Source organism: Tyto alba, unplaced genomic scaffold (assembly GCF_018691265.1).
Source record: "Tyto alba isolate M040663 unplaced genomic scaffold, T.alba_DEE_v4.0 Super-Scaffold_2, whole genome shotgun sequence".
Lineage (NCBI taxonomy): Eukaryota > Metazoa > Chordata > Aves > Strigiformes > Tytonidae > Tyto > Tyto alba.
Genome location: NW_024881282.1, coordinates 30918363 through 30933650, shown reverse-complemented (window position 1 = coordinate 30933650; position 15288 = coordinate 30918363). Strand labels below are relative to the sequence as shown.

Sequence of the window (15288 nt, the reverse complement as noted above, 5' to 3'; positions counted from 1 at the left end):
ACCCTGCCCCGTGTTGCAGAATAACCCAATGAAAACAGCTGGAACAGTCTCAGGCATCTTATTTCAAGACTGACACGATGGGTGTCTATCGACAGTAGAGCGGCTGCTGCTCCACTCAACATGCTCACCTTGCCTGGGCTTAATGCTACTCCCCAGGCCAGCAGACACACAGAAGCCTCCTGTGTTCACAGCAGGGACACTGCTGCAGGCTCCTAGCTCAGAGGAGGAATGCTTAATGCTGTTCCAGAGATCTCTGACACTGCAGCTCACTGGCTGACAACAGGGCAGGCTGCATCATTAGTTAGGAGAGAGGCTAGCGTTATGGTTGGTAAAGGGTAATAATTCATTTTGGGGACTCCCGTTATTCTAGATCACCACTAGACTCTGTTCATGGTCAGATGTTAGACAGGAAGCACCAAACTCTTGGAACTGAGCAGGAGGGAAAGTTGGGGTCCTGGGCAGACCGGAATGAAATCAGAAAAAGAAAAGTCGATGAAGCCACTACAGCATGTGGATGTTGAGTAGTTTTGTGAAGTGGGGTACACTTGCTGATCTGGAGAGTGACAAAACTGGACAGAGGGGCACAAGCACAATGAGGCCAGGGACAGCCATCCCAAAAAAAAAAAAAAAAAATTAAAAAAAATGGGGTTGGAGCATTATCTCACTGTTGCCAAGATAACTCGTTGCCTTTTTTACAAATACAAGTTAATTGACAAATATATATTTCCTTTTGAATCTTAAAAAGAAATTTTTAAGATTAAGGACATTAGTAAACGCAGCACCTCATGCCCTCTTATTCAAAGTGCAAGCATTCCACTCCAGTGGAAGAGCCATGCCAGCACCAGAGTTGGCTACGTGTGCGGTTTTGCGACAGCTTATGAAACAGGCTTTGCGTCTCCTCCTCCCAGCTTTCGTGCTTAGCTATAAACTGCCTTATAAAGAGAGTTACTGTTACAAGGCAGGCAAGTGACTGTTTCTTTCTGAACCTTTACTTTGTCTAATATGTTTCAGATTTCTGCAGTCTCTGCCAAGCTTTTCCATTCCCCTTCTTTTTTCTTAAGAGACATAAACCAGTCTTATGACTGGAATGGCATAGCCAAGAAAAACAATCTAGGGCTGATTTTTAGCATTACATAACAAGGGGTCAGATTAAGAAAAAAAAATCTAAGTCCAAAGCAGCAGGTTGAGTGCAGTTTGTGCAGCCAAAAATTAGGGCTCTGAAGAGAGGAACTAGAGAAACTAAGCAACTGGTGCAGGAGATCTACCTCTTTTCATCTCTGAGTGATTGCTTTAGAGCTCTTCCGAGCTGACGATATTTCAAAGCTACAGTGTTTGGTTTAGCTTTATATAAAGGCTTCTCTCTACGAGTTTCATTTGTTCTGTGCATGGAAAAAAAAATGCCATCGTTCTAACTGGTGGCCACAAAGAATGCAAGGAAATAAGAGATGAAAGATCACTCTCCCAAGTCTGGCAGGCCCCCTGCCACCACCACATCTTGAATTTAATGAAAGTGCTGCATGGAAAAGCTTGCATTTCCACCATCTAATACTGTGTATGCTAAACACAAACAGGACTCCAGTATCTAGAGAAGCCCATCTGGCATCTTTTACTACCAGAAATTTTAAAAATAAAGGAAAAATTCAGGAATGAAGTATTGTATGTCAGGAATGACCTCTTTCTGCTCCTTTCCCCTCTCCAGGCAAATTTCTACCAATTATTGCTGGTTAATTTCCGTTCTGGCTGACCAATATGAAAATTTGAGGTGCTGTTATTTTAAGTATGCAAACTATGCTTGTTATTACATATTAATTAGAATAATTATCATATCTACAAGCCTGTGCAAAATGTCTGCAAATGTACCTTCATCTGCTTGACTGTGTACCGCATTGTCCCAAATGGTCCATCTTTCATGAGCTTCTTCCCCACAACTTTAGCTCGGATCACTGTTAGAAGAGAGGAAAAACATAAATTATAAACAACTTTACACAACATTTAGGCTAGACCCTCCACTTCAAAAAAGCCATTTAGATAAATTATTCTGTAATATAAAACAAAACTCCAGGCCAGCCTGCCTTTCAATTTATTCTAAATCTCACACTCAGTGAAGACATGTAAAATGTGATGTCAAAGCAAGTATTTATTTAGAGGAAATCCAGTCCTGTGTGAATAGTAAGAACAAGCACTATTTATGTTGAAATCTCAGTGAAATATGCAAGGCAGACTATAGCTGCGACCAAGACAGGTTAAAATCTTTGTACCAGGCCACTGGGATGAAGTTCATATTTAATGTCTCAACTCTCAACATACGGAATGATGTTCAACAAGATACTACTTCTAAATTGCTCTTTGGGTGCCCAATGCAGCTTCTGTTTCCCAATAACCACAACAATACAGTGCAGCACACTGGAATATCCTGTATCTGGGCATTTCACTAACAGCTGCCATCCTCCCAATACCACAAAACCCCCAACAAATGGCTTCCTTGAACAAATGGCTCCTGTGCAAAACCAGATTGTTCAGCAACCATCGAGTCCATGGTGAAAGCTGCCAGGCCAGCCAGAAGCCACTTGGAAGACAAACTAAAGCTGACCCATCAGATCTTACATACACTGCACTTCATTTCTTCATGGATACTAAGGGGCAGTGGGTGTGCATGCGTGCACACAGCATTCAGCCTGACACAAATAACTCCACTGGACCACAGATGCACCACAGCAATGCCAACTGAGCCTAAGCCATCATAGATAAGTATTTTGAGGTCCTTCGGATAGATCTAGTGGGCAGTTTACAGCCAGTGCTTAATGAAGAGTTCTCCTGCTCATCTATTTTTAAGACACTCCACAAAAAAAAAAAACCTACTGTTTCTTTTCGAAAAAGTTCTGCAATCACCCACTCATCTCAGTAGAGGAGCATAGTTTAGTGACAGGGGGCATTATTCAGCTGAAGTCCACTCCCCTATAACAATCATATCACATTATACAAGCATCAGAAGTGGCTTAAATTTTACAAGAGCTGCAGAAAATGAGACTGGAGAAGACCAATCCTGGGAAGGATCACTGTTAGAAAACCCTGTACCCTAAACACCACTCACACAAACAACAGGACAAAAAATAAAACAAGGAACTCAAAATTCCATCAGTCAAGAGAAACACCAAAACTACAATATAACCACACAACTCTTACCTACAATCTTATTCATCAAGCTTCTCATTGCAAGGGCTGTGTAAATTATTCAAGTAGAATAATCCAAAGAATGCAACATACTCATAACACGATTGACAATGTATAGTTACACATAAACCACGAAGAAACCCCTTTTGTGTGCAAGAGGAGATATCAGCTACTTTTGCATAAAGCTTGTATCAGTACACCATTGCTAACGTTGCACCTCTGATGAATATATGGCCCAATGGTTCCAGACCACCGAAAACCAGTTAACTAAAACGGACCACGTGCATCATTTCCTCTGAGACTGTGAAGGTCCTGATTGTGACTCCCTGCACAGGACAGAGGTACTGCTTTCACAGCAATCTTCTGCAGCGTTTCATCTGTGTTTTGCTGAATGCATCGTATTCATGCATCGCAGAAAACAATTCGTTAAAAAGCAGAAAGGCATGGAAGGAAGACAAAGAGGTGGAGGTGCTCCTTTGCAAGCAGGAAAACCCAATGAGTTATTATTTGCATTACAGCACTATCTAAAAGCAGCAACAAAGTGCAGGGATCCATTTTGCTAGGTATATAGGACATTAAACAAACACCTTATTGCTTCTTAGTTCATTTAGGTTTCAGAGAGCTGTAGAAGCCCACTGGAAGAAATGGGAAAAAAGAGAAAGCTAAGTTTTGGTTCACTACCTAGACCAAATTAATGAGACAAAAAGCTTGTCACAGCTTCCTGAATAATCTGAAGAACAGATTTAAAGGAAGAAATAGGTCTGGTTATGTACACCAGTTCCTGGAACTTGTTCCACAAGGATGGTGTGAAATGAAGACAAACTCATTCTGCACTGATTTATATCCTGTGCTTCCGCCAGACTTTTCAAATAAATTTTGAAGTGGGTAAGATAGTCCTGCCAGCTTTGATTCAAAGGACCAACAACACCTTCATTCATTGAATGTAAAACTTCATTCTTATTTTTTTTTCAAATTTCTATTATCCAATGGCAATAAAAGCCGGTATAATTTTATTGATTCTTCTATTTAACAAGTTGTTCAGACTTTGATTTACTCTCTTCTTCAAAATTTAGTAGCTATACTGAAGCATGTCCTTGCGGACTGCAAATATCTTTAAGGAACCAGATTCTTCCATTTGTTGCCCTCAAGCACCACAACCACCGGTGAAGCTATAAAAAACAGACTGCCTAAGGGTCAATGAGAAAGAACACAATTTCTTTAAGGCTTTGTGAATTCCAGGGCACTTCACTAATTCTGGAGTCTATAGCAAAGGATGTCAAAAGTCTTATCTTCATCTATTGCATACCTGATACACTGAAAGTGAAAAACCTGGTGTTTGCCCAACACATCTGAAATCAACAACGAAATCTTGTACCTTATTGACATGATAGGAAATATACTGAAAGGCAGTATTGCAAAACACTAGGGTTTCCAAACCAGAATGCACTTAACATAAAAGATGACAGGCACATTCCCAATTGCTGACAAAATATCTAAACCCCATTTTCTTTGCATACTTCACTGCCAGATTGGCAGCCCTTTAACTTTGAGTAGCACAGCCACTTAGAAAGAAACCAACTTTGATTTAAGGACTAACAAACAGCTTCATCACAGGACCAAAGATTCAAAATGTGCACCTATACCAGCACATAACAGCATCCCGGTTTCAAGTAATGCTACCCCTGTAAGCAGGTGGAAGGATTTGTATTTTTGTATTATTGTTTCCCAGTGAAGTTCAAGAACAACCACCGTCCTAGCAAATACACCCAGTAGAAATCATGAAAAACCTTAGTGCGGGCTGTCACTTCAAGCCTTTTGTAAACAGGTCAAGCCCTCTGTATCTCAGAGAAGTTGCCTTTATCACCCAAATGGTAACTTTTCTAGTTATGTTCCCTCTTTTACCAAAAAGCGAAGAATGAACATAGAACCCACCCTGCCTCATTTTTCCCATATTAGAGGAAAAGTCGAGCTGCTAGACAAGGAGCGGAGGACACTCCAACTTAAGTCTACCCCCTGTATTTCGTGAGGCTAAATTCCCACCTCCTGATGATTAGATGCATCTGGGTAATGAAAGAAATGCTGGATGGACAGGACTGCTCGGAGGTTGCTCTTGCATGTCCAGCTTCATCACCCTAAGCCTCCACAGATGAGAGCCACTTGTACATCTGCCCAGCACAGAGCTCCAAGCTGCAGATCTGCAGCCCCACGTGCCTCAGTTCCTACCTTCGCTCCTTCAAACTGCTGCTCACCAGTTATGCTGCTGGACCACTCTTTACACCTGGTCAGAAGATAAAGAACACTGTTCCTAACTGAGCAGGGGCCATGCATACTTGCCAGAGGAATTTTTCACCCTCTCCAAATTATTAGAAATTTACAGTACTTCTGCTGCAAATTCAATCCATGGTATGTTAACGAACTCAACTGTTTACTTCTGGGGTCTCCTACTGCTTGAGCAGAATGAGGCAAAAGGTGCTGTGACTGCTCCCCTGAACTCCTTCCTTCTCCCTGAAGCTCTATTACAGTCCTGCTATTACTGATGGGAAACTTTATCCCACACAAGTGGTCACCAAAATAGCTGCATATTTTTAAACCACAATTCCTTTGAAGTACTGCCTATGAAAATACTCTGAGATGAATGTTTCTCAGTACTTTGGGGTTTCAGGTCGGGTCACTTTGTGGGACTGGAGCAGTTGGCAAGGTCCCATGAGTGATTTGTAATTATTTATGAAAAGTTAAATTAGATGAGGATATAAATCTGGATAAGATAAGCATGGCAGCCATACCATGATTCAAAGAGGAGAAAACATATGTGTTGTTTCTCAACATTTGACATGATTTAAAAAAAAAAAAAATGAGGGAGAGAACAGAGAGAAGGAAAACCGGATATTTAGCTGTTATTCTCAAAAATAATTATTAAGAAAATAACAACTTGCTGTGTTTGAGGATTCAAGAAATACATCTTACAATGTATCATAAATGATTAATGTATTTATCTCTTTTCCCCTGCTTTTTTTCTTAATGTAAACTAGCTTACTGCTTACGAAAACGAAGATGGCTCAGATTTGCCACAGGACTAGTATAGTGCAAGCAGCTAATGGCTTGTATTTCACTGGCATCTCTAGTATGGTACAAACTGTCTGCATGTGTATATATACACACAAATACACACAAAAATCCCTTACATCTTTCCCAAATGTCACCGGATGAGGCCTTATACAGGCAAACAGATTGGAATGGGCATAGGAGAGAAAGGCCTTACACGCACTTTCATTTGCCCAAATGCACACACATCTAACTCATGTACTCTTTACCCCCTACTCTGTAGCCATTTTCTCAAGGATTTATAGGAACAATAGGCCTAAAGCAGAAGGGGACACTGGCTTTACAGCTGAGATAGCAGAAGGCATTCTTTCCATGAGGCAAGGAGTAGACAAACAGGCAATGACTGATGCGAGAGAAGGGGACATGTGAGATTAAGACAAGCGTTTGCCAAGCTGAGGAAACAACACGGGAAAAAGACTTAAAATTACCAAGTCATTTCACCCAGGCACTAGCTAGCTACTACATGCATAACAGCTCTTCTTCCCAACTGAAAAGCAAAGGCATCAACTGTGGTAGTTCAATCCAGCCTGTGCCCTCTGTCAGGGCCATCCACTAGATGGTGGCACTATCACAAATCTCACCTCCTGTTGGCGAGAGGGCAGCCTGTGTCCCTACCACTAACACCACAAACCCCAGTTGCATACCCAGCCACACCATGAGAACCAGATGCTTTCACGGAAGTGGGCTGGTTGTCATCCATAAACAGCATTTTAAGTGGAGGCACACACCCTTTAGAGACCAGGATTTGCTCCAAACCCATTTCCCTTGTGACCAATTATCGTTAACGGCTCAGGAGAGTAACAAATGTTACACTTCTCATTATTGTTCAAAGGATTTATTTTATTGACGTGCAATATGAGTATTTTCAAGTGAGAGGTTTGGCTGACATGCATGCTCACTGCATTTAAGTGAGTGAAGGATGTGGAAGATTCATGTTGTTTACTAATGGAGACACAGGGGACAAGTTATTCTCCCAGTCCATTCTTTGACATCCAAATAGTAGCAAAATAAAATATACGGGGAGCAGCAACGTGACCAGGAGGCTAAAGAAAGGCTCCTTCTATCCCAAGGCCACTGACTACACCAGGAACTAGACAGCAAAAACAAACCCCAACAGAATGTTGCACTTGGACATGCTGCCTTAACACTAGACACTGGACATGCCAAGGAGGACAGTTGCCATTTTATGCATCCAAAGACTATACAAGCACTCACTTCCAAGAGCAGTTTTACTAAGAACTTTTTACCAACTTTACTAGCAGCTCTCTCATTCAGCCCGTGTCACAAAATCTCCTCACTGTGCTGGTACTGGAGGGCTCGTACCACTCAGGGCTAAGGCAGCTGGTATGTTTAAGGCTCCCAAGCATACATAGCACACTACTGAGGTATTAGTTCATTATGGCATTTATGGGGGGTGTCTCCTAACCTGGTCAAGGCAGGATGCTTTTACACACAGATTTTCTAGCATTGGTGCTGGTGGTGCTGCTATGAAAGACAGAATTGCTGTGTCTGTCTTGCTCACTCTCTCTCATGAGCTGCATTCCTTTTCCCACTCCCCTGGCTGATCTGTTAGCAATTATTACCAACACTCTTGGCTTCCCCAAAAACAGAGGACCATAACTACAAGCGGATTGTGTCCTTTGGACTTGAAGTCTGAGCTACATCCAGCCTCTTGGAAAGCTTTACTAAATTACCTAGTGGCTGTGGGCTTCTATGAGCAGCAAGTGGAAGGGGGACAAGGAAGCAGCCTCTCACCCATTCCTCCCCTTCCACAGCAAAGCAGAATGGAGAGGGAAATGTTGATGACAGCAGGGGATTCACAAAGAGGGAAAGAAACAGATATAAGTCTCCAGACTGTTTGATGATCTGTCCGTACTGAAAGTCACCTCCTCCTACATAACCAAAATAGAATTCTTTTACAAATTCAAGTATTGAATTTGAAGGCTTCTTGTAAAGTGTGAGGAGGCTGAAAAGACACAGTAGAGGAGCTTCCTCTTGCCCGGTTCCATCATGACCACCAGCCAAAGCTACAAGAGCAAAGCAACCCTCTTTTGCTTTGCCTTGGCAGAAGCCAAATCCAGCTGTGCTGGTACCCAGCATCACCAGAGAACCTCATCAAGAAAGCAAAAAAAGGTAGTGAAGTAAGAGGTTCACTGCTGGCTGTCTTTCCTCTCATACCCCTCACCAACAAACTAGCCCCCATTACTGGCAGTCCAAATCTCGACCTCTTGCCTTTTCAAGGTGCTCTGAGGAACACTGAGAAAATGCACCTTCTTGACACCAATCACCTCTACCAGTCAGGCAGTTGCCACATAAATATCACATTGGAAAGGACAGCAAGCATGTTGGAACATTCTGACTAACAATAAAAGTCTAAATAAATACAGGAAGGCAAGACACCCAGGTATCTTTCCCTCCCATTTGCTAGCCAGAACCATCACATTTCCTTTAGGCCCTTTTTTTAACAGATTCATAAAAGCTTTCCTTGTTTGTGGCAGAGCAAGGCTGTTTGAAGGCCACCCAAAAAAATGGAAGGCAATTAAATGGCTTCACTCAGGCCCAAGCTGTCTAAAAAAATTATCACAATTGCACTTGCTAAATAGTAATCAGGTTTCCCATCCCTGCAGATTTCCTTGCCACCGAGAATCTGTTTGCACAACACACTGTACTGCTCCCATCACTTCAAAAACTATAAACTGCTCCAGAAGGGCTTTACCTGGGAGAAAGTTAATCCGCTCATCAAGACCACAAATTAAAGACGCAAGGTTGCATAAAACAAGCAGAACTTGGGTTGTTCTTGGCATTTCACCTGTAGCTTATTAACTGGATATAATTTTTCTGGTGGCAGCAGTAGCAAGCATTTTTCTCCCTCCCTGCAGAGTGCATCTCACCCTACAGAAGCCCAAGCTCCCTTTGAAATACGTTAGAATCGGAGAGAAAGGAGGTGTCTGTTAGATAAGAAACTGCAAATTCTCTTCTAGACATTTCATTCAGGTTCCTATATGCAATTGGTTTGAACTCTCCAGCTACCCAGCACTGCCCCTGCATCTAAGTCCTGAGGTTAGCTCCCTTGCTTTCCCATCATACACAGTCTGTTCGGAGGATGGAGGAGAAGGTGAAAGGAGGACAAAGAAAGGAGGGATCTAAAATGCATTTATATTAATTTACAAGTAGAATCGTTTAGATCCATATGTAGATGGTATGTTTCATGCCAAGGGAAACTACTTCAGGAAATACCTTGTGATAAACACAACAAAGCTAAAGGAACTAAAAAAATGTAAAAAAACCCAGTGTCTGTTGTTACTAGCTATTATACCTACTAAACTCAGGGAAGCCAGGTAGGCCCAACTAGAACAGGCACAGAGTGAGCTGAGTCACAGGAGTTACACACATCGCTCAGTCTCACAGCCTGCATCAACAAAACATTCTAGGTTTGCTATGGAGGTAAGCAAAGAGAGGCACTGCAGACTACATAATGAGTGTGCCTACAGCTTTGAGAAACCTCTGGTAAAATGAAACCAAAGTAATTCCTGCCAACTAGCCATTTCTCTGTCTCTTTTTTGGCAGTTTCTTTTTTAACTTTCCACCTAAGTGTTTTTTAACCAGTTACTGAAAGCTGAATTCAGCCTAGAGGCAAAAGGCAGTGGGCAAGTATCAGAGTAAAGGAGGGAAACGTGATGTGAGTGCCTCATGAACAGAGCACAGTAGAGAGGCACCTTGCACCTCTCTCCAAGGGATGTTTTCAGTGGAGTGCATTTTGCCTCATTTTGTGCCACTGACAACTGCCAAAGAAAGAACTGCTTTCAGCCAAGGCTAGCAGTGTTGGAAAGATGGTTGTCACAACCAACACACAAAAGCGCTTCCAAAGCCAGCTTACAACAGTGGATAAAAATAACAAGCATATGACTCAAAGCTGGTCAGGCAATGCTCAGCTCAAAACACCTTTTCCATTTTCTTTCGTTCTACGTAAGATTTGTGCAAAAAGATTTAACTCAGTCCTCCCTTCCAGATCAAGTACTTCTGGACACAGTATATACAGGATGAGGGGAAGCCAAGCTGAGACAGACAAGGCTCTGGTTTCTCAGAGCTCTTTGGAATTGTTCAAAGGAGCCACGGGTCTAAGCGTTCCACTCAGAGAATATGGCAGAGCTGAAGTGAGACCAATTAGGGACAAATGGAAACCATATGCGATTTTAATGAAACAAGGAGCTGTTGCACATGACTTACTGCTGCAAGAGCATTTACTGCCTGAAAGGAATGTGCATCTGGCATTGATCGTTTCCCAACCCATCAAGTGAGCAGTAACATGGAAAGCAAATTGGAGCATATGATGAGGGATGAATTGCCTAAAGAAGTACAGTTAGGGGAGCAGCCTCTGCAAGGAGAAAACATGTCCTTCGCCTGTGATTTAGTGATACGGTTGCAAGTGAGGCTGACCTTCCATTTCCACAGATCATGATAACAAACTACAAGAATGAGTGCTAGAGTGATTAAAATGGATTGAGTGGTATTTTAAAGAACTTATTACAATCACAGAAATCCCATTCTGATTCACATGGGGCACACTTCTACTCAGTTAAGGTCACGGGCACTGCTTAAAGAATGAAGTCCTGTTGAACCTAAGCAAGGTAATATAGTCCTCAAATGCAATGTCTGTTACTGCAAGTATTCAAATGATGTTGCTTTTACATGTACATCAAAATGGGTACACAGGGAGGAGATACGAGGCTGAAGAGGCGGTGCAGACACACCCTTTCGTTCTGTTTTTTTCTTTCTGACTGCAAACTTCCCGGGCAGTTTCAGTTCTGCTGAGAAAGAAAAAGTCCCTAGACTGCAAACCTGTAGATTACTGGGATATGGTCATTCTTTCTGCAAGCTCTTGTGTCGCAGCTTGATATCTGGTTTTCAGAACAAAACCACTATCTTCACCAAGCAGCCAAGACACTGCTTGCATACATCACAAGAGGAAGTGGGGAAAGATGCTCTGATCCAGCACATTCAACCATATACCTATATATATATAGGTACTGTGAATGTCCAGGGCTTGAACCTGGTAGATGTTACTTCACATTTCATGTAACAGCAAGATATCTGCAAAAACAGATACACAGAACTGGCATGTCTTCGCTCCTTAGATTTCCTCTGTGGGATATCCAGAGTTAACAAGTGTAATAAATTCATCACTGTAATTTTCAAGGAGGCAGTGGAAAACTTTCGAGCCAAATCTGCCTACTTATTAGTCTTCCCTAACCCACCGTGCAATCCACGAACACACTGGGAGCTCATATCCAAAAGGTCCAACAGGAGTAGGGGGAGGAGGAAGGAGAGTCCTGCTAAAGAGAACATCTGAAAGCAGTTTTCTTCTGCGGATTAGAAATAGGGCAGCTCTGACAGCTCATGTAAACCTTTCAAAGCAGGGAGTATCAAAAGCCACAGGCCTGGGACACTCCCTGCTTCGGCAGCTTACTTCAGAGGACTCTCCTTGCTTCAGCACCTCGCCCAGCCGGGACGGGTGCCAGCATTCTGCGAGGAGGCTGCACTCCGCTGATCACATGGTTTACACTCAATTTTGCACGTAGGAGCGAGAGAGGAAGAACTGTTTGGGAACATGTATAGATTTCAAGGGTACTGGGTGGGCCTGCAAATTCCTTCCTGCATTAGAAAACTTGCATTAAACTGATAGGCTAAGCAGCTGTCCACGCCAAAGAGGTATACATATTTAACCAGGTCAGGCCTGTATGTGCTGCTCTGCTGTTCCTATTTGCACTGGACCTGATAGGACCTAGTATGAGGCCTGCCAGACCCTGGAATTAAACCTGCATTCAAACAATTCCTCCTGTGAGAAACCAGTACCTTTGCCCACCATTCCTGAGCCATTATAAATTGTTCAGAAGCTGACAGCCTCTGCAGACTGTTCACATACACTGGACGTATCCATGACAGTTCTGGTTTATCACAATGATTAAGGAATTTACTAATCACCCATTTCATTAACGTCTATTATGTAACCACAGTCATTAATACTATGTAGCTGAGCTTAGCTACATGAAGAATTCTTACCTGGAGTCTGAGCATCTTGTAATGACTTAGCTGGAACGCTCAGATCCTGATTCAGTGTTCATTAAAGCAAGTGGAAAACCTCCCTGGGTCCTGAAACAGCCTCACGTAACTGCAATTCCCAGTCAGACTACAGGTTAAGGTCAGGACAGTATCAGGGCAAACCTCACACTGACCAATTCACCCACCTATCCAGAACTTTCCAGGATCCCATGCAGTGCCCTGTCCTGTGTACCAAAACATCACCCCTCATTTTGGATCTTCAAAGGGATATTGAAGACCTGACAAGCTTGGTGTTGATTTGCTGTAGGAGTAAGGTTAAAAAAAAAATAAAGATAGTGATATGAGACAACTCATGAAAGAAGTAATGAGTAATGAGATGTGGTTTAACTGGCCAGGCAGCTAAACAATACACTGCTGGTTGCTCACTCCCTCCCCCCTCGGGAGGATGGGGGAGAGAATTGGGGGGGGGGGAAAAAGTAAAATCTGTGGGTTGAGATAAAGACAGTTTAATAGGACAGATAAGGAAGAAGAAATAATAATGATAAAAGAATCAGAATATACAAAACAAGTGATGTACAATGCAGTTGCTTACAACCCACCAACCAGTGCCCAGCCAGTTCACGAGCAGCAGCCCCCCGCCAGCCTTCCCCTTAGTTTATATACTGATCATGACATCATATGGTGTGGAATATCCCTTTGGCCAGTTTGGATTAGCTGTCCTGGCTGTGTCTCCTCTCAGATTCTTGTGCACCCCCAACCTACTCACTGCTGGGGTGCTGTGAGAAGCTGAAGAGTCCTTGAGTTAGTGTAAACACTGCTTAGTAACAACTAAAACATCAGTGTGTTATCAACATTATGCTCATCCTAAATCCAAAACACAGCACTATACCAGCTACTAGGAAAAAAAATTAACTTTATCCCAGCCGAAACTAGGACATGAGAAGACCTGGAAGTCTAAGAACATCTATAGGCAACAACTCTTTACATGAGGAACACAAATACGGCATGCTGTATGTCCTCTGGCTCTGAAGACAGAGGATTTTCCCTGTGCAATGACACAGAGCACTGACAGCAGAAAGGGTAGGCAGACACTGGCCAATTACCTTTGTTCTTCAAACAGTTTTCTCAGAAACACCCTGACTGTCCTACTGACAGACTGGCCAAAGTTGTTCCATAGAAACTGCAGTAGAGAGAGAAGCAGTGTAACCATCTCACTCTTTTATCACCCAAGCTTCCTTCAAACTTTTCACTAGAATTTAATGTTCACGAACAACCCAATGGGCCAAAATCAGAATAGATTTCCAGAAGTTCTGTGTCATTGCTTGGATGCTCAAATGCATCCTGGTGCTCTCTATGAAATATTAATGAGATATGACCCTTCATTGTATTTCTGTAAGCACAGAGAACACACTGAATGGTTAACAGAGGCTGTCTACCACCCATTTTTGACTTTTTTTTTCCTGCACAACAGATATTTATACAAATCTGAGACTAACCCATACTGTTTTATTCCTAGTCAGTATTGCTAATTAGTGGGTTTTATATGGAAATTCTCAAGTCTGATCATATGAATCTGATGGAGATTTACTTAAAGTGAACACACCAGTCAGCTCATCTGTGTTACTGGAGCTTCAGAGCTTCATAAAGTGTTCTTACCAAAAACTTTCATAAAATTCCAATTTGGGGGAGGTAAGTCTGCATTCTGGTATCACTTCTTAGGTGTCCTTGCAACTTTTTAGGAAAAAAAAACCCAAAGGTCACAAGATATAGTTGGATAGTCATTTCACAGACACCCTGGCACAGTGATTGCTATTTCTGAATGCTCTACGACCCATAAACTCTTTGGGAGGCAGAAGTTCTCTGGACACTGCACTGCTGAATGTTTACAGATAAGGGTAATCATTTCCAGGGTGTACACCAAGCCTGACTGCTTCCTGCCTGTCTAGGTCTCCTGAGACATTGCTATAACAGGACTATTTTGACAGAGTAACAAACCACCCTCCCTCCCAAGAGCCAGCTTTTCAGGGCTCCAGTTACACTCGCACCTGGAACACAGGTGTAAGCATGTTTAAACATTGACAGGGAGGGAACTAACAGAAACACAAGGGGAAATATCTCGTCGCAGTCCACTGGCAGCAGCACAACCACAAACTTGTTTGCTCATTAATGCAGCGAACCCAAGGAGAACTGCCCATTGCCAAGAACTGGAGCAAGCAAAGGGTATGTAGGTTTGTGTTTTAAAGGGAATTCTCAGCATTCAGGAAAAGCTAACTATAAACCCCAGAGGACTAATGAATTGGAATCTCCCCCAGCTTGAGAGGTAGTACGTAACCTGATCAAGACCAGCACTTCCAGAAGGGGAGGCTGTTACTATTAAACCATCAGGGGTAGGACTGGTAGAAATGTTCCTGGAAATCCTTTTTTCTGTCAGGAAATGTGGTTTTACTTAAGTCACAAATTTCTAAGAAAAGCATCAACTTCAGCCAAATTGATTTTTTATTTTTCTTAGAAAAACTGAGACCTATTTTCATCCTGAATCAGCGTTTCCCTTCAATTGTACTTGAAATCTAAATGTTGATGTGATATGGACACTTTGAACTAACCCATAAAAACATTAGATTCAGATGTGTCAGAATCACTTTCTCCAGAAAATTCCATGCTGAAGACATATTTTCATCTTCCCTCACATTTCAGATTGAATAAATTTCTACCTTTTTAAAATTCTCTACGGAACAGAAATTCTGACCCTCTCCAGCAAGTTTCTAGACTCCTCTTTCACTATATAAATCAGAGGTGACAACAACAAGCTCTAATGACAGAAGCAAGAGTAAATTCCACTTTTCCCCTCATTTTTCAGAAGCAGCAAGTAAATTCCTATCAATGAGAGCTATGGGTACTGAGAACTGGCACAGTTTCAAAATGTAAGCCATTATCCCCCTATGATCTCAAAGGGTA

General features: G+C 42.3%; 2 protein-coding genes across 2 annotated transcripts in view; one reads left to right on the top strand and one right to left on the bottom strand.

Moving 5' to 3' along the window:
- Positions 1-15288, top strand: part of SYN3 (synapsin III) — a 203184-nt gene that overhangs the window by 78765 nt on the left and 109131 nt on the right. The window lies entirely within an intron of this gene.
- TIMP3 (TIMP metallopeptidase inhibitor 3) overlaps positions 1-15288 on the bottom strand; it is a 40878-nt gene that overhangs the window by 11296 nt on the left and 14294 nt on the right. Inside the window, exon 2 of the mRNA XM_033004425.2 lies at positions 1861-1943. Within this exon, the coding sequence (XP_032860316.2) occupies positions 1861-1943 (83 nt within the window). The remainder of the gene's footprint in view (positions 1-1860; positions 1944-15288) is intronic.